This window comes from Equus asinus, chromosome 3, assembly GCF_041296235.1.
Source record: "Equus asinus isolate D_3611 breed Donkey chromosome 3, EquAss-T2T_v2, whole genome shotgun sequence".
NCBI classification, from domain to species: Eukaryota; Metazoa; Chordata; class Mammalia; order Perissodactyla; family Equidae; genus Equus; species Equus asinus.
The window spans coordinates 83,009,079-83,029,482 of NC_091792.1; the positions used below are offsets into that span (position 1 = coordinate 83,009,079).

The 20,404-nt window shown below is 36.3% G+C and overlaps 1 protein-coding gene across 14 annotated transcripts in view; it reads right to left on the reverse strand.

Annotated features, from left to right (window-relative positions):
• Nucleotides 1–20,404, reverse strand: part of RAP1GDS1 (Rap1 GTPase-GDP dissociation stimulator 1) — a 150,699-nt gene that overhangs the window by 12,655 nt on the left and 117,640 nt on the right. For 8 of the 14 annotated variants that reach the window (XM_070505325.1, XM_044766357.2, XM_044766358.2 and 5 more), the window contains 5 exons: nucleotides 10,492–10,635; nucleotides 9,900–10,031; nucleotides 8,569–8,703; nucleotides 7,479–7,604; nucleotides 6,577–6,716 (listed from right to left, as the gene is read on the reverse strand). In XM_070505325.1, the coding sequence (XP_070361426.1) occupies nucleotides 6,577–6,716; nucleotides 7,479–7,604; nucleotides 8,569–8,703; nucleotides 9,900–10,031; nucleotides 10,492–10,635 (677 nt within the window). The remainder of the gene's footprint in view (nucleotides 1–6,576; nucleotides 6,717–7,478; nucleotides 7,605–8,568; nucleotides 8,704–9,899; nucleotides 10,032–10,491; nucleotides 10,636–20,404) is intronic. The other 6 variants (XM_044766359.2, XM_070505326.1, XM_070505324.1 and 3 more) reach the window with 1 other exon arrangement.

The window sequence follows — 20,404 nt, forward strand, 5'->3', positions numbered from 1 at the left end:
GACTTACCATGGGATCAACAAAAGAGTAAAACTTAGAATAGTAAAAAAAGAGTTCTTCTTTTCAAATTTTTATTTTAGCACCACGTAGTTGCTCTTCAGATGCTCTGAGCAAAGCTTTTTAATTTTTTTTAGCTTTTACCCCTTTGTTGCATCTCACAAAACTGGTTTATATACAAAGGGACTTGAGCAGAACTTAAAATTCTCTGTCCCCTTCATTTCTCATGATGCCCACAGCTCTGTCCCCTCCAATGGCAGAGGAGGCAGTGGGCTCTAAATTGAGTAAATGCCAGCGCCAACCCTGACTTTGAGCAAATTATTGAACCTCTCCACATCTCAGTGACTTTATTTATAATGTTAGGATAATGTAAGTGTAATTACATCTCACAGGTTTTTGTGATAATTAAAAAGTTATTACATGAAAAGCATACAGAAGACTATGGCAAAGGTTAAATGAAAAAAATGGTCACATTTATTTCTAGTACCCACTTTTGTTTTCATCCCAGGGTTTTTGTTTTTCGCTTTTTCTCCCCCAATCCCCCCGGTACGTAGCCGTATATTTTAGTTGTGGGTCCTTCTAGTTGTGGCATGTGGGATGCTGCCTCAGTGTGGCTTGCTGAGCAGTGCCATGTCCACATCCAGGATCCAAACCGGTGAAACCCTGGGCCGCCAAAGTAGAGTGTGTGAACTTAACCACTTGGCCACAGGGCTGGCCCCTCATCCCAGGGTTTTGCTGCCTAAAAACTTTTGTATTAAATATGATTTAGTGGAAAGTCTCAATTATAGAATATTCTTAAAGTAATTTTCTTTGCTACTTTTCACCATTTTTAGTAATTTGAAGTAAGTGCTGAATATTTTAAGTAGCTTGTGCAAGTTAGCTTCAAAGGTACAAAACTAACTGAATTAGGAATATTTTTCAAATTAATTTGCTAAAGTATTTGAAAAAGGGTTTCCTTCATGCTTCCATCTTGCATAAATTTTCAAGAAAACTATTTATAGACAGTATCTTTGCTTTGAGCCCAAACTTGTTTAGTGATCAAACATTCTAAATCAACGGAGACAAAGTACTGAGTTTCTACGGTAGCTGTGTTCTAGCGACTAATGACTTTTCCCAACAACTCCTAGTGAGAAACTATCTTTTAGAGCCTTTTCTATTAAAAAGGAAGCCACCCAATATACTGCTTACTCAGTGGCAGTTTATTTGAAACTGGTATAAAATTCTTAAAATTAGTAAGGCATTTTATAAAAATCACAAAGGAGATTACTGAGTTACAAAGACCACAGAGATTCATACATACACATGTAGTCAACCTAAGGAAGGTTCCTGGACTGTCGTTTCATCCTCTAATTTGTGATTCACCCTGAAAAGTCCACTATAGTGGAAGGAAGGGCAAGGAATGAATGAAGGAAATCTGTACATCAGGAATGAATGGCCCCATGACCCACTAAGTCTAAGCATGGGTTCTTTCCAGAACAGATATCTGAGTATTTCCTTTTAAAATGCCTGCTCTCTTTTCTCCTGCTTCAATAAATGCTTATTAAATAGTACTCTATGGAGTTGCTCTGCCTGATAGAATGGCAGATGAAAGACAAATGAAGCCTTGTACTTGCATCATATGACAAAAAAGAATTAATAATACTGATAGCTACCTTTATGGAACGACTATACACTGGATTGTACTGGGTAGCTTAGAGATATGAGCTCATTTTTATCCTCATAGAAAGTCACATTAGCTAGATCTTATCTCCAGTTTATAGATGAAGAAACTGAAGCTCAGATTAAGTTAAGAAATTTGCCCAAGGTCAGTGATTAAGTGGTAAAAAGCCAAGCCTTAAACCCAGGCTGTTTGACTGGTCTGTGTGATCTAGGCAGAAGTCTATGTGCTGAGTTGCCCAGCGCCATGTGTGGGAAGTCACTGAAGGGGATTTGAGGAGGCTCTCTGAATGGATTTTTAACTTCAAGATATCTTAAAAAAACGGAAAATAGCACTACTTCATGGAGAAGGTTCAGAAAATTACAAATCATTTTAACCAATACTCATCTGAAATTAACGCAGAGACTTTAAGCTTTCTGAAACTCTTTCACTGATAATAAGGAAACTGTAGTAACATATAGTGAGACACTTCTCTGGGCAATCCTTTTAAATCCTAGATGTCTCTGCAAAGTCTCTAAAAATTGTGGAGATATTTTATAATGCTTTACTAAGTTTGAAAGTATTATTTCACAATCCTATTTCTCAAGGAGTTTTCTTAAGGAAAACCAAATTTTGGTACATACATAATAACCAAGGCAAATTATCTATGCAAACAATCTCACGTATTTAGCATTTATGGTCAATTTGCTGTTAATTATTGAGACAAATCCAGGTAAAGACTTTGTTGAAAACTGTATAATAATGTTGATGACAATGGAATGTTTTGAGATAGGCTTGAATTCAAGATAATCCATTTATAAGACTACAAGCTGGTGTATTGACTGAAGCACCCAACAAAAACTTTTCTTCTCAACTTTGTATTGGCAAAGCCTACTTCTCAGTGTTAGATTGAATTAAATGTTTGCTGCATGAATGAGTGAATGACTAAATATGTTTGTTTAAACAAGTTTTTAGCTTGATAACTGATGAAGAATGTTTTATTCTTGAAGGGTAAAGAAAAGTGCCTACTCTGACAGGAGGGAATTCATATCCCTAGTGTGGAGGCAAACTGTATTCATCTTTCTGTTTTTGCTATCTCCAGTTACAAAGTCCAGCTCACTGGTCAGGAGTCCTAGCCGAGGGCACTCTTTCAAGGGAAGACGTGCATTTACCTATTGCCGTAAGTGCAGGAATCCACCGTGTATGGCCGAGATGATGAGCACAGTGTGGAACCCTGAGTCAGTGCAAACCCTTGGAGGGTTGGACTCTAAGATAGAATTCAGGGTGACTTTATAAGGAGTAGGATCTTCAAAGTTCAAAAATAACACAAGGAGAGAGCTGTAACTCACAACAGTTGGCTAAGGATCTATAGGAGTGTAATAAATGGGTACCTAGTGTTTAATTATTTTAAAAGCTTATTACAGAGCAGCCTTTTCCAAAGTATGTCCAGTGGAATGTTAATAGAGGCCACTTGAAAAAAAGAGCCACTGTCAAAGAGTTAGGAACCAGTGGATTAAATAAAGTTAAGGAGATTTCTTTAGAGTAGTACAAATGCGTGCTACGAACTCCAAAGGTGAGGAAAGCAAATGCACTATTTCCTTAACTAATCTGACCATATAACCCTTTTGCTTTGTGGAACATTTCTTGGGGTTATTATTTGATGGAACATATTTTGAGAACTGCTGCTCAAAAGGAATCACTGACTCCACTTTAACGTTTGCTAAATTAAAAAATAATTTAAATTGATACTTCTAATCTGGAGCTCTCACAAAGAACACAGCTTGTATTCTGATCATTAAAGTATGTGAATCAAGCTTGCTGCTTGGCAACTATTGCTGCTTAGCAGCAGTATACTCTCAATTGTAGGAAAGATACATAAAGGAAAAAACAGCCTATTTGGTACTGAATTGTAAACCTAAAGGTATAATGTGACCATAAAGTTGTAATCCTATATCATTTCAAATTGTTTTTTCTACACACACGCACACCCCTAGAAAGGTACCATGCCATATTTCTCTTGTCTTTTCAAAGAACCTACATTGGTAACGGATGCTTAATGGATACTCAAAAACTTCTTTTTGGGTCGGGGGGGGGGGGAGGTGGGCAGTTAGATGAGGGAAAAGGAAATCTATGATAAATTCACAGAAAAGCCTCAAAACCCTCAAATCTCAATTTAATATTATAGCATTTGAATAGTTTTGGTTCCACAATTTGGTTATTTAGAAAGCTGGAAAGCATCTTCCCATGGACTCACTTTTGTGTCCACTAGTGGTCTGGTTATATAAATCTGTTAATTTCTACTGAACTGAAGGTATATATTATGGATTAAGCAGGGCTTCAATGGCCTGACCACCACATGTAACAGGAATTTATCTGAGAGTTCCAAATTCAGATGCCAAAAAAGGTCTCTGTTTGTGTAATCTAATTAAAACAATACAGTTTGCCTAGATCTAAACCATTGGTAAGAATTCTCATGAAGTAGAGCAAAGGATTAAGGGTAAAGACTTCAAAAATTAAGGGAGAGTGAGTTGGGGATAAGCCAGTTAGGAAGTGTCAGCTGTACTTCGTCCTATTGTCTCTTATTTTGATGAATGGCACAACTACCCCACCTGGTGCCAAGTCACAACTTGGAATTATCTCTTTGGAGATAACTGGAAAACTTCTCTTGGAAAAAACCTTTCTCCTTTCATCCTACTGTTGAATTCTATCAGTTCTACCGGATATAACTTTCTCAAATCCTTCTTTTCTTTTCCATCCTCACTGCTATCAGGTTGAACCACATGAAATTTGTTTCTGTGTGTCAAAAATGGTTGAACATCAGCATTACGAATTGCTCAACTCAATATCTTAATTCAGGCCTTCAGCATCTCTCATGTATACTTTTACAATAACTTTCTGTTTTCCCTGCCCCCATTGAGCCCTGAAGTCATCTTTCTAAATGAAAACCAAATAATGGCACCCTGATGCTTAAAAATTCTCTAAGAGCTCCCTAATTCTCTACAGAATCAAATCGATATGCCTTAACTTGGCATATTATTCATCAAAAGAGCGTCCCCAATCCTCCTCCTCTCTGGCCGCTGTCTTTACACTCTGCGCTCCAGCAATACTGCTTCACTGGCAGCCTCCCTCTCTCACTATGTTGTTTTAGATTTCTGTGCTTTCGTACACGCTGTTGTCTTTGCCTGAAAGGCCCTTCCATCCTTTCTCTTCACCTTCTCACGAGAGATTCTGGTTACCCTCTAAAACATCACCCCTCCTGTGACACCCAGACAAAGTTGGTCTGTCTTTCCTCTAAGTTACACCTAAATGGTGCATGTGGCTTTAATGCTGTTTTTATATATCTGTCCCCATACTGGACAGTCAATTCTAGCAAGTAACACTATATTTTATAATTTTTATACTGCAAGTACTGAAAACTTAACTGTTAAATGAACGAATGGGCCTGACACAGCAGTTACGATGGAGAAAGGTAAAGGGGAACCACAGGAGGGCAGTTTGCTATTTCTTCTTGATACTGTCTATCTTGCCAACATACTACTTGGTCCTGTATTGGTGTCAGTGAAAGTGCATGGGCTTCCAGGCTGCTCTGGGTGAGACAAGTAACAGGAAGGTCCTGGTTAACAGCTGCTTTGTGCAAGGGAAAGATGCCAAGAAGTCACATATGATGGGAAAGAACATTCCTGTGGCCAACCAGCTGGAACAGCTATTATGGTGAAGTAAATTATTTATATGAAAGAGATTTACACAAATCAAGGAATATCTTTAAGTTTTTTCTCTTGCCATGGTCTTTTAATCTTTTCTATAAAGAAATGAAAATATCCGGTGGATTTTAGTTCTAAACTGTCTTTCTTCTCATGTATAATCACTACTCTACTGAAGTTATACAGAAGCAAAGTGGTCAGAAGGCTCTCCTTAGAAAAGAGGTTCTAACAAAATAAAAGGTATATAGTCCAGATACTAAATCAGCCAATGAACTGCTGGCCTGGGCTCCCACCCCCGTGATCTTTAAAATAGGTCATTTGTTCATTCTTTTATTCATTCACTTAACAAATATTTATAGGTGATCTGCCAAGTGCCAGACACATACTAGGCTGGACACTGCCATGAGAATGGATTTCATCCAACTCTGTGAGTTCTGGGCACCACATATTACCTAGATACTATTTCTTTTTAAAGATCAGTAGCCAGCTTGGGCAGTGGCTGGCACACAGATGTTGGACACTGTGCTGGTGATGGTGGTGGCGGTGGTAAATGTAACAGCAGCAACAGAACCTTCTATTTACTGAGTACTTACTATGTCCCAGGCACCAACTGAGCACTTTGTATATGTGATTCCATTGAATCATCCTTACAACACTTTCAGGTAGGTATTACAGTAGTTTTTATATATTAAGATACTGAGACGTGGGGGCCAGCCTGGCGGCACAGTGGTTAAGTTTGCACGCTCCACTTTGGAGGCCTGGGGTTTGCCGGTTCCGATCCTAGGTGCGGACACGGCACCGCTCAGCAAGCCATGCTGTGGCAGGTGTCCCACATATAAAAAGTAGAGGAAGATGGGCACGGATGTTAGTTCAGGGCCAGTCTTCCTCAGCAAAAAGAGGAGGATTGGCAGAAGATGTTAGCTCAGGGCTAATCTTCCTCAAAAAAAAAAAAAAAAATACTGAGATGTGAAGACACTTGACCAATAAATAGCAGAGATAAAGTTTGAACTCATCTCTGATTCCAAAGCCTTACTCTTAACTATTATGGAACAGAACTAAATAAAAAAGCTCAATCTTTAATTATTTTTCCAGAATTGTTAATTAATTAATATTTTTCCAGAATTGTAATTAATTTATACATAAATACATAAAAACGCAAGCTTTTTGATGTAGGGTCTATGATACTGGGTTTCCAAAAAGGCCACTCAAATGTTCCCTGGTGACGGGATTCCTCTGGAACTTACTTTCGATTTACTGTGTCGTATGAGAGCAGAGAGCAGTCTGTTCGACTCCCCCATCACACCTGCGTGATCTTTGGCTTCACACCATTCCACCAAACGCTCTACTAACTTAACATTCTTTCCCAGTTGTTCAGCAGCTTCTGCTATAAGAAAGAAGGCAAACCACAAAAGAATCAATCACTGATGGGCACTCCACTGAAATAAGCGGTAAAGATGGATGAGTGTGAAGGAAAATTATATGTCTAAAGAACATAATTTTAATAAAGTGAGAACTGCAAATACTCCATATCTGATGGACGATCTGGTTTTTCTATCAAGTTGTAGACCTTCACACAAAATACAAAGATAAACAACCACATACTCTTTGGATTCTGCCTGGAGTCCACTAGCACTCTGGCAAACTGTAATGGGTTTTTAGAAGGACTCTAAGGAATCAATACAGAGAAAGGTTTAGAATTCAGAAATAAGCAAATAAACATAACTCGCTGCAAGGAGTGGTTTTCACTGCCATTTTTCTAAACCGAAAAATGATCTGTCTGCAAAATCAGTTTTAAAAAATTTTGACTGTCATTGTATTGAAACATGATGATTTTGAAGACAAGGTAAAAATGGGAATGGAATGCTAAAACATAAAAACCCCTGAGGAACTGCTAATAAATCAACCTAAAACCAGGATTATATGTACTAATAAAGAAAGATGCGATGTAATTTCCATTTAAAGTCAATTATAACAACAGCATGGTAATTAATGAATGAGATTCCAAAACCAGTCTCTTCTTACCTTTTATTTGCTATTAATCTTTATGATTACATAATTCTGAAAGCTAAAAACAAGTTGTTTTTCAACTAGAGGCACATTAAGACTATCATACCAACTATGTACCTTGGGAAAGCATTTCTTTTACCTTGTGCATCTATTAACATTCTTAATGTTCCCAGAAGTTTGAATTGAACTGGGGGCATTTCAGACTTAAGGAATTTCAAAACTGCCTCTGTGACCCCAGCTGATAACATCTTTGCTTTATTTACAACTAGAGAGAAAGAAAAAAAAGAGACTATGGTTAAAATGATGTTACAATTCTTGATAATAATCATTCAATTCAATACACATTTATTGAGTGGCTTATTATCTTTAAGGCCCTATGTTATATTTTTTATTTAATTTATATAAATTTTATATGAAACATATAAAATTTTGAATTTTAAGAATGGGATTGGAGGGAGGGGGTGCTGGGGGATAAGTCTCCTGTTTGTCTAAAGGAGTATAACATATTAAATCATACTTACTGGCTTTTAAACCTAACCTCAAAACACTTAAATAATTTGTAAAGGAAATCTGACACTGTTGCCTTATTTACAAAAAAACCGCAATCCTTCAACTTTAATAAATGTTTCTTTTTACCTCTGTCCTTGATCCACCTGTGTTAATATAGATGTTACAGACATTAATAAACAATATTAATCTGCTATATGAACCAAACTGATTGCATATAATTATACTATGTCACCTAATCAGAAGTTTATTTTTAGAAAGTAGAACAAAAGAATAGTTTTAAGTAACTTCTGTATTACTTCTCATGATAATGTGATTTCCTGGCTCAAAAGCCTTTAATCCGAAAAGATACATTAAGGATATTTTTAAAAATTCTATGTCTGCTTGTAGGGAAAAACACCATTAGAAGTCATTCTTTAGGGGACTCTTTAATTGACATCATTAACTTACCTTAACTATACAATATGATGAAAATCTAGGAGTTTGCAAAAGGTAATAGAACAGAATATTTGAACGATCTGAACAGAGGCAAAGATGATGCTTGTATAGTTTCAGAGAACTTAGCATATGATTCTACTTACTAGTAAGAAAAATGTAAACACTCTGAAGACTACTTTTCTTCTTTTCTTGATCAGGGGAGGTCCACAAATCACATAAAGCAAATATCTTCTCAAAACAACAGATTTTATTTCTTACACAGTTGCAGCCCTCTCAGGTCTTACCTGGTATGGCCAGGTTCCGGAGGGCACTGAGTGCTGCATGCTGCACAGTTACGTTTCCCTCTTCCACATGTCTGTCCAGTAAATCCATGAGCTTTTCTACAATCCCATTGTCTACCATATGGATGCAATTTCCATCTGAATGAAACAAAAGCATATTTTTTCTTCCTCTTTACAAATATCTATAAATATTTTGTAATACCGATGCCTGCCCATTATCTACATTAGGGAAAATGGAGATAGAGGAAAATAAAATGAATTCCAACTCTTTCTCCCATCATATTTATAGACTATTTTGTTTACTGAGTGAGAAGTCTGATGACAAACTTCCTAAAATAGATAACATTTTAAAAATCAGAAAAATCTCTAGCTTAGAGTCTGATCATGTATCAGAAGATGAATAAGTAGAAACCACATGCTTAAAATGTCCACCCATAGTCTTCACTTGTAGTTAAGTACGCCTGCATTCCGCCAAGGATGCTGTGACAGTACTCTACATTTTGTCATTACGGCTGATACTTAAATTCTTTTCCAATGACAGAATTTCTGAAACATCTATAAATCAGAGAGAATATTATAATGAACACTATTTACCCTATGTTTAGGTATAACAATTATCAATATTTTGCCAGCTTAATTCCATCAAGGAGCTAATGATAGTCCTCAAAAAGAAGGGAGTAAAAATGGAACAAGTCATCCATTATAATATAACAACTTCATATTAGAACAAAATCAAACTAAAACCAAAAATTACCCATATTTCCTAGACACAGTATAAGAATGAGTTTCTAGACAGAACAGCAGGAGTGGCAGACTTCAGAAGTAACCAGGGAGGTCTGATGCCTCTGAAGTATTATTAAATTAATTAAATTAAATGTTCTACCCTAAACCAGAGGATTACCCACACAAGTTCTGTAGGCATAAAAGTATAAGTTGAGGCACAATAACCCTACAATGAATACTCAGATTACTAAATCCAACATAAAATCACCAGGCAAGAGATCATATTCTTCCAAATCAGGTGTATATTAGAATGGGACTCAAGTTTACAATCTCTGAAGTGCAGAATACTCAAAAGAACTTCACAATCACTGTTTATGATCTTTAAACTAATAGAACTTAGTTGAATTGCATAAAATATGTAATTTGCTAGGAAAGTGACTCTAAGTATTTCAGATCTCTGAAAAATTAAGGTAGCAGTACACATACACACTACGTACACTTCTGAACTGTTCCAGTTTTAGTAAATGTAAAGCAAAGCAAAAATTAAAAAAAATATAAGATCTGATTTAAAAAGGATGGTCTAATTCAAAAGGATGAAAAAGGATGCTTACCATTTCTGGCAAAATTTGCAATTGCCAATGCTCCAGCAAGCTGTAGTTGGTGGTTATTTGATGGAATCCAGGACAACACCCTTTGAAACACATTACCTTTTCCTCCTTCAAATAATTTCTGCATGGATTCATCTGGAGGTAAACAAAACAAACAGGTAAGAGGAGTAATAAATTAGGAGTAATAAATCCATATTTCTAAGCAAATATCTAACTGGGAAACTACATCCTTCACAAAAGGAAAAGTCATGACTTTTTATCATAAACTTTAGTAGAGACTGGACAAGACAGTTTAGAATTTTTCTAGTCTAAGTCCCAATTAGCCATCTAGCTTTTAGTCCTCAGGTGGCAAAGCTGTCTCTTCTATATGACAGCTCTTTAAATATGGTAAGATAGTGAAGACTCCTCTTTTCCAGGTTCATTATCTCTAGTTCTCTCCATGATGTGCTTAGGGTTTCAAAATCATCACACCAACAGGATTAAATGAGATTAAAAAAAAAAAGGTAAAATGCCTAATATAGTGTTTAAAAAAGAGACAGTAAAATTTTAAAAATCTGACAATCGTGTTCTTTGGTGGGCATAAATTACAACTCACCTCCAAGAAGTAATAAAACCATTAGATCTGAAGCAGTTTTGAGCTCAGCAATATCATCTTCTTTGTCACTATCCACTTTCTGCTGAACAATTTCTAGTAGACATTCTACCAGGCCTGCTTCAACCAGCTGTAGTTTAATAGCATCTAAAGAATAATGTGAACAAAATAACCAAAATTTGAGATGAAACAGGAATTCTAGTATAAGCAATCAATTATAAAGAATTATAAGGAAGCAAGAGAATGCATGATTTAGATAACACACCTTTGAAGAGTTGAGTTTTAAAAGTATCCGACACTGCAGCTTAAACACACAAAAGCTTTATTTCATTTTTCCACTTGAAATTACGTCACCTTTCACAACATCAGGCAGCACCTAAACAAACTAATTCTCAGCTCTGAAGGCAAGTAATATCACTCCAGTGTTACTCTAAGTATAATGCTCATGTTTAAAAGCCAATACTATAAAATATCTCACACAGTTTAAAATAAAACACACACACCTGTTATATAAAGTTAAAATATATCCACTAATGGAGTTTGAATACAAAGTTATTGAAAAGTAAAGAGCTATTAGTGAATTTCAAACTACATCACAAGTTTATTTGGATTCACATTTGTATAGATGTTATCTTTCTAAGGCAGTTAATAAACCTATAACTTTCTAAACTTTAAAGTTATGTTTTTAAAAAGGGCTTCAGGTTTTCACTAATTTGAAACTTTCTGGGGTGATGGGTACACGGTGCTTCATTATGTTATATTCTCTCTACATATGAATAAGTTTTACAATTTTCATAATAAAACTTGAAAGAAAAAATAACTTTCAAGCTTTCTGATGGATAACCAACAAAATAAGGAATTTTAGAGACAGAATTTACATCTTCATTATATTTTTAAAAATTATCTTCAGAGCATACTCTACTTGCCTATCAAATCAATTTTGCTTATACCCCTACTATCTTAAACATCTTTCATTACAGAACTTATTTTATTGAAGATTTTATATTTGCCTCCAGATCTGCCTCCCTCATTAGAGCAGATCTTACACCTCCTTCATCTTTGTATTTTAACCTGAACTGGCCTACCTAAATCCTTTGTGTGTTTTTGATACTGCTTAACAAAAATGCTAATCAACTATCCTCAGAAACAGATTTGCTACGCAGAGATTTTAAATTTAAATTTTATTTTTTAGTTGGATTTTATTTGAGTCATTGGTTTCCCTAAACTGTATGTTTCCACATCTACAGCAATGGCAGTTTCAGCTTATTATTTGGGAGAAACAGATTTTTTTTTTATACTTAAGACTTTTTCTTTCAGGCAATTTTAATGTGAAAAAATTTAGTTTTTCCTATCACCAAGACCACTGATTTTCTTTAGAATATTATCTTGGAATACACAGAATATTCGACCTGTAATTTTGTTTTTAAAGGTACACTTGCACCGTGCCATGTTGAAAGTAGGGCGTTTCCCTGGTTACAGAATGCCAGGGCTAGAAATGTGCGGTGATGAGAATTAAGGGCCATAATGAAAAAACCTTAAAAATACTAAAAACCTTGAGTTATACAAATTCCAATTTAAATGCTGGAATCACTCTCCTTTGCACACCAGGAAAACCAAGATGATATACTATGCCAAGGATAGACCAGAAACAAGTTTTCAAAGGTATCATTCAATCCACTGAACAATTATGAAACAGACGGAGGTGAAGGTGGGAGAAGAGAAAACAGAAATAAGAAATAAAAACACATTTTCAAATACTGCAAGGAAGTTTACAGGTATAAAATGGACTGAAGATCACAAAAAAATTTCATTTGCGCAAATCACTAAATGGGATGAAAAACAAATTTCTCTCTGAAGAATAAGACCTAAGGCATTTAGAAAATTTAAAATGTGTCAAGATTAAAGTTTACAGATCTCTCCTCTCACAGTCTGACTGTAATCATATATATACATGGCACACATTTGCCGACACCATTCTGCCCAAGGGCATCCATCTTTATCACCATCGTTCACATATACGTATGTATATATGTATGTATATGTATTTAAAAATAATGCTGTTATGAACATTCCTGCAATGGCTCCTAGTGCACATGTACACAACTTTCTGGAATCCAGTGGAATTGCTGGATCACAGGGTATGCATATCTCCAACTCAGCAGTTACTGTTCTCCGCAAGGTACCAATTTACACTCCCCCCAGCACTTACAGAGAGTTTCGGTGCTCCACACTTTCATCAACACTGGTATTATCAGACTTTCTGGTGGGTACACAGTGGTATTTTATTGCAGCTTTATTTTGCATTCCCTGATTACTAATGAGGTGAGTGTATTTTCATGTGTTTATTAGCCATTTGGATTTTATCTTTTGTCAAGTGCCTATTCAAATCTTTTGCACATTTTCCCACTAGGTTTTCCACATTTTTCTTAAGGATTTATGGCAGTTGTTATATATTGTACACATGAACCCTCCACTGGTTATATGTGTTGTAAATATCTTCTTCTTACCCACTGTCTTGATTTTCATTCTTAACGATGCCTTTCAAGGAATGGAAATTTATAGTTTTAAAATAACCAAATTTATCAATCTTTTCCTTTATGGTTACTGCTTTTTGTGGCTTAAGAAAACTTTCTGTATTCCAAGGCCATGAAAATATTAGTATCTTATATTTTAAGATAAACTTTCTGATTTTAACTTTCACACTGAGGTCAATAATCTATCTGAAATGAATTTTTTATATAGTATGAAGTGGGAGTGTGTAGCTGTGTCTCCAATTGTATTTTTTTCCATTCTAAGCACTGTTTATTGAAAAGACTGTCTTTTCCATATTGTTTTTCTGTGGCATCTTTTTTCGTTTCCTAATAAAACAAACATCTATTAATGTATCCATTTGTTTCTGGGCTATCCTGTTCCATTGGTCTTCTTGTCCATCCTTGCACCAATACCAAAAGGTCTTTTAATTACTATAGTTTTATCAGGATAAAAGTTTTATTATTGTTATGCAGTAAAACCAGTTCTGCTGCCTTGTTCTCTTTTTTGGTATCTTGGCTATTCTTGGTCTTTTGGTTAGAATTGCACTGAGTCTACAGACTGATATGGGGAGACAAAACATCATTACAACATTGAGGTTTCCAGTCTAGAAAGTGACATAGCTTTCCATTTATTTAGGTCTTCTTTAATTTCTCTTGATGATTTTATACAGTTTTCTGCCGGAGATCTTACATATCTTTTATTAGTCCATTCTTAAGTACTTAATTTTTTATACTATGGTAAACAATGAATTTTTAAAAATGCATTTCTAATTTTTTTGCTGGTATACAGAAATACAATGCTTCTGGTTTTTTGTTTGTTTCTTTTGGCTAGCAACTTAACTAAATTCTGATTAATTAAAAAAATTGATCGATAGATTCTTTTGGCTTTTTGACATACATAATCATATCATCTATGAATAATGATAGTTTTATTTCTTTCCCATATCTTTTCTTTCTTACTCTACTGCACTGAATAGTTCCTACAACACAATAATGAATAGAAGTGGGGATGATCCTTCTTATTCCCAATCTCAAAAGAAATGTTTTTTGTTTAACCATTGAGTATGAGGTTTTTTGTAGGCTTCTAGTATATATCCTTTTCATTCTCTTCTAGTGCTGGTTTGCAAAGAGTTTTTAAAAATCAGAAATGGATGGTTAAACTTATCGAATGCTTTTCCTGAATCTGAGAAGATCATATGATTTTTCGCCTTTAATAAGTTTTAATGTGATGAGTTATACCGATTGCATTTTGAATATCAAACTGCTTTGCATTTTCAGAATAAATCCAATTCGGCATGTTAATTTTTAAATATATTACTGGATTTGGTTTGCTAAAATTTGAAGGGGAATTTTATATCTATGTTCATGGTGAAACTGGCTTTTAATTTTCATTCTTATACAGTCATGTGTCACTTAACGACAAGGATACTTTCTGAGAAATGCTTCGTTAGGCAATTTCGCCACTGTGCGAACATCAGAGAGTGCATTTACACTCTATACATGATGGTACAGCTTACTACACACCTGGGCCGTAGGGTGCAGCCTGTTGCTCCTGGGCTACAAACCTGTGCAGCATATTATTGGACTGAACACTGCAGACAATTGTAATACAATGGTAAATATTTGTGCATCTAAACATAACTAAACACTGAAATGGTACAATAAAAATACGGTATAAAAGATAAAAAATGGCACACCTGTATAGGGCACTTACCACGAATGGAGCTTTCAGTACTGGAAGCTGCTCTGAGGGAGCCAGTGAGTGAGTGGTGAGTCATGTGAAGGCCTAGGACATCACTGGACACTCCTGTAGACTTTATAAACACTTAGGCTACACTAAATTTATAAGAAAATATTTTTCTTTCTTCAATAATAAATTAACTTTAGCTTACTGTAAATTTTTTATTCATAAACTTTTTAATTTTAACTTTTTGACTTTTTTAGTAACAGCTTAAAACAAACACATTGTACAGCTGTACAAAAATAGTTTCTTTCTTTATATCCTCGTTCTATAAGATTTCTTCTATTTTTAAAATTTTTCTTTTTTTTACTTTTTAAACTTTTTTGCTAAAAACTAAGACACAAGCGCACACATTAGCCTAGGCCTAGGTCAGGATCACCAATATCACTGCCCTCCACCTCCACATCTGGTCCCACTGGAAGGTATTCAGGGACAATAACACACATGGAGCTGTCACCTCCTATGATAACAATGCCTTCTTCTGGAACACCTCCTGAAGGATCTGCCTGAGGCTCTTCTTGAGGGGGTACCACTCTTTTCAGAAACATGTCCATGGTGGTTTGCTTGGTTTCTTTCTTTTTTCCAACTTAGATTTGCTTGTAAGCAGATAATGCACCCTGAACATTCCTCTCTATTAGTGGAAACCTTTTAGTGTTGGGGTCCATGTTTTCAAACTTTTTAAGGAGCTTGTTGAGGTCTGCAAAAGCTTCTGCTAAATCCTTCACAGTGAATTTTCTTGCAGGTTCTTTTTCTCGTCCTGTAATTTCCTTTTCTCCTGCCTCTTCTTCAGCTATATGTTCCTGTTCCAGTTCCAACTCCTCATTAGTCAATTCCTCAAGAACCACCTTTAAGAATGCCTCAATGTCATCCTCACCCATACCCAGGTTAAAGTTGTTTCTATCTCAACCACAGCCTTGTTGATTTCTGCAACCTCCTCATCCTTGGCAAATCCTTGGAAGTCATGGACAAACCTCTTGAGTGTCTTCTTCCAGACGCCATTCATATACTCCTTGTTGACATCACCCCAAATTTAAGCAAGGCTTTTCATGTAGTCACAGATGTTGTAATCTTTCTAGAATTTCATTAGTGTCCTCCTCAGCTGCAGCAACAGCCTTGGAAAAGTCCTCCTTAGGACTTAGGCCTACTAAGGCCTTAAAAGCTGCTCTAACTCCTGGATCCACAGGTAGGATGACGGAGGAGGTGTTGGAAGGAGAAACACCACTTTGAAATTGGGATGAAGATCACCAATAAAAGGAGGATGTCCAGGAGCGTTATCAACAATAAGCAAAATCTTGAAAGGCATGTTATCCTCCAAACAGTACTTCTCCATTTCGCTGGCACAGCAATTCAGGAGGGCATCTTGGAAGAGGAGCTGGGTCATCTATGACTTCTTACTGCTCCTGTAGTGCACTGACAGTGTGAGGTTACTGATGTGCTTGAAGGCCCTGGGGTTCTCACTGTGCCAGATCACAAAGGGTTTCAGTTTGTAGCCTGTGACACTGCCCCACAAGCAAGACTGTTATCCTGTCCTTAGAAGCCTTGAAACCTGGCATTGTCTTGGCCTCCTTATGGATGAAACTCCTTTCAGGCATCTGTTTTCAGAACAGGGAAGTTTCATCCATACTGAATATTTGCTCTGGCAAGTAATTCTCCTCCACTATCAGCTTATGTAGAGTTTCCAAAAATTCTCCAGCTGCCTTCACATCAGCACTCGCAGACTCACCACTCACTTTCAGGTTATGTAATGAATAACGATTTTTTTTTTTTTTAAGATTGGCACCTGAGCTAACAACTGTTTCCAATCCTTTTTTTTCCCCTGCTTTTTCTCCCCAAAGCCCCCCAGTACATAGTTGTATATTTTAGTTGTAGGTCCTTCTAGTTGTGGCATGTGGGATGCTGCCTCAACATGGCGTGATGAGCAGTGCCATGTCCACGCCCAGGATCCGAACCAGCAAAACCCCGGGCTGCTGAAGCCGAGCTGGCGAACTTAACAACTCAGCCACAGGGCCAGACCCTGAATAAGGATTCTTGAATCGTTTAAACCACCGAGAGCTAGCAGTAAATTCAACATGGTAGTTAGGTCCAGCCTTTTCTTTCACCATTGTAAACTTTTTGCTTTGGCGTGATCGTCAAGGTGCTGAGAAGGATACCCTTCTGTGTCTGGTCTTCAATCCAGGTCATTAGAAGTTTCTCCAGGTCTGATAGATGCCCTTCTCGAATTTTTGTTAGTCTCATTGCTTTCAGTGAAGCAGATCCTTTAACAGCTTCCATCACTTTGTTCTTGTTCTTCAAGATAATGGGTGTGGTGCAATAAGACATGCCTGACTGGCGAACAATACCATCACTGCTTTTCCACCTTTACAGCCGTTAATCACTTTTAATTTTGTTTCCAGGTCAACCACTCAATGTGGCCACTTACTGGCAACATTAGCAGTAGATTTTGTATGGTTACGGGCCACGCGGAACAAAACAACACAAGATTAAATCAAGCACAAGAGAAAATGATGCGATCAAGAGATGCGGTAAACACGGGATGCATGAGGCTGCTGCTGGTGTAACATGGCACACTGTTTTACAGTGAACTTGTTTTAATAAGTAGAAAGAGTACACTCTAAAATAACAATAAAAAGTATAGTAAATACATAAACCAGTCACGCAGTTGTTTATTACCAAGTATTATGTACTGTACATAATTGTATGAGCTATACTTTTATATGACCGGCAGCTCAATAGGTTTGTTTACACAGCATCACCACAAACTTGTGAGTGATGCACTGTGCTATGATAGCTCCGATGCCACCAGATGATAGGAATTTTTTAGCTCCACTACAATCTTATGGGACCACCATGGTATATGCGATTTGTCATTGACCAAAACATCATTACATGGTCCATGACTGTATTGTTTTTGCTGGTATTTGGTATAAAGGTTATATTAGCCTCATAAAATAGATTGATATTTGTTTTTCCTATTCTCCAGAAGAATTTAAGATTACTCAGCTTTTCAATTTCTTCTTGTGCCACCTATACTTTACAATGTATTGGTATCAAATTGTTCACAACATTCTCTTAATAAGATCTACAGTGAAATCCTCTTTTACATTCTTGATTTTGGTTGTGCCTTCTCTTTCTTTCCTGATTAACCTTACTAGGGATTGATCAGTTTTATTAAGTCTTCTCAGACACAATATTGACGAGTGTATGCTTATACTGCATTACATATTTTCTGTTGTATTAACAGCAATATTCCTTCTTCTTTGGGTTTACGTTTTTATCCCCTCAATTCCTGAGATGAATACTGAGCTCACTGATTTTAGCTTTTTTCCTTTTCTAATACATTCATTTTAAGCAAAAAAATTCTAATTTCCATCATTCTTCTTTGATTCTTTTTTGATCTCTGAGGTATTGGAAGTGTATTTCCTGATATCTAAACTTACAGAGACTTCCTAGTTATCTTTTTATTATCAGGTACTAGACCATTCACTTAGGTCAGAGAACATAGTCTAAGACTGCAATCCTTTGAAATTCGTTGAATCTTCTGTCATGGAAAGTATACAGGTTTTTAAATGTTTCATGTGTACTTGAAAAGAACGGGCTCTGAGGCTGGGTGGAGTGTTCTAAAATGTGTCCACTACATCAGTTTTCTTAAGCATGGGATTCCCATTTTCTATCCCTATTGTTTTGAATCTGCTTGTTCTACAGATTACTGAAAGAGGTATTACAATCTCCCATGATTTTTGCGGATTTGTCTATTTTGCTTCATATTTTTGGGGTAATGTATAATTTTTATAGCTTCCAGGTGAATTGGACCTTTTGTTCTTAAATAGTCAACTTATCTCTAGCACATCTTTTAATTTTAAAGTATATTTTATCTGATATTAATGTAGCTACCTCAGCCTTCTTTAGGTTTGAATGATGTATTTTTCAATTTTCCTATTCTCAACCTTTTAAATCTCCTGGTACTTAAGTTTTGTCTTAAAAAGTATATTTGGCTTTTTAAAATTCAGTCTGCAACTGGTCTTTTAGAACTGGCCTAAAGCATTTAGGCCACATATAGTTAATGTAATTACTGAAATACTGTCATAAATCTGGTTTTTTTTTTTTTTTTTTGCTGAGGAAGATTAGCCCTGAGCTAACATTCTGTTGCTAATCCTCCTCTTTTTTGCTTGAGGAAGATTAGGCCTGAGCTAACATCTGTGCCAACCTTCCTCTACTTTATATGTGGGATGTCACCACAGCATGGCTGATGAGTGGTGTAGGTCCACACCCAGGATACGAAACTTCAAACACCCAGGCAGCCAAAGCAGAGCACACGAGCTTTAATCACTAGGCCACAGGGCCAGCCCCCACACCTAGCATATTTTTTATGTCCTATTTGTACCCCTGTTCTATGTTCCCCTTTTTTTCCCTCTCCTGTTATTTTGATTGATGGGGTATTTAAAAAAAAACTTTTCATAAATCCTCCCATTAGTTTGGTTGTTACATGTTGTTTTTAAACATTATTTAATGGCTACCTTAAAAGTTGAGATTATTGAATAATCAGAATCTAATAGTACTGTCTTTCAGACAATGTAAGGGTCTTGGGACTTTTTTTTTTCAGGAAGATTAGCCCTGAGCTAACATCTGCTGCCAATCCTCCTTTTTGCCGAGGAAGACTGGCCCTGAGCTAACATCTGTGCCCATCTTCCTCTACTTTACATGTGGGACGCCCACCACAGCATGGCTTGACAAGCAGTGTGTAGGTCCATCTCTGGGATCCAAACCAGCCAACCCCAGGCCACTGAAGCAGAACATGTGAACTTAACTGCTGGGCCATTGGGCCAGCCCTTCTTGGGAGTTTTTAACTCCTTTAACTTCATCCAGGTTTGTATACTCATTTTGTGGTATATTTTAAATTATATACATATACATTTTAAACTTCACAATAAATTGTTTTTATTATTTATATTTTCAATGTTCATGAGATTTACCTACATATTTGCTAGTTTTTTTTTCCTCTTTTTATTCTCCCTTGTATCTATAACCTTCCTCCTGGAATAATTTCCCTTCTATTTCACAAACACCCTTTATAATTTACTTTAGTGAGGGTATACTGGTGGTGCACTTTCTCAGTTTTTAACCTGAAAATATCTCTGTTTTGCCTTGAGTTTTGAAGGGCATTTTCCTGGGTTTAGAATACCAGGTTGGCGCGTATTTTCTTTCAGCACATAGAAGATGCTGTTTCATTGTTCGGACTTTCCTGTTGCTCTGGAAAGTTAGCTGTCAGACAAACTGTTGTCCTTTTTAAGATCGTGTTATTTTCCTGGCTACTTTTAAAATTTTTGTCACTGATTTTCTGCAATTTTAATATGATGTATCTAGATGTAGATTTCTTTTTATCATGTTTCAGATTCACTTTGCTTCTTGAATCTTTGGTATTTTTCATAATTTCTGGTAAATTCTCTGCCAAAATTTCTTTAAATATTGCCTCTGCCCTCTGTATCCCTCACCCTTCCTGGGACTCCAAAAAATGTACTATGAGAACTTCTCATTTTATCCTCTGTACCTCTTCTTCTCTTTTATGTATACGGGTTCTTTTCTTTCTCTTTACATTTCATTCTGAATTTCTTCCAATCTATCTTCCAGTTCACTGGTTCTCTAACTC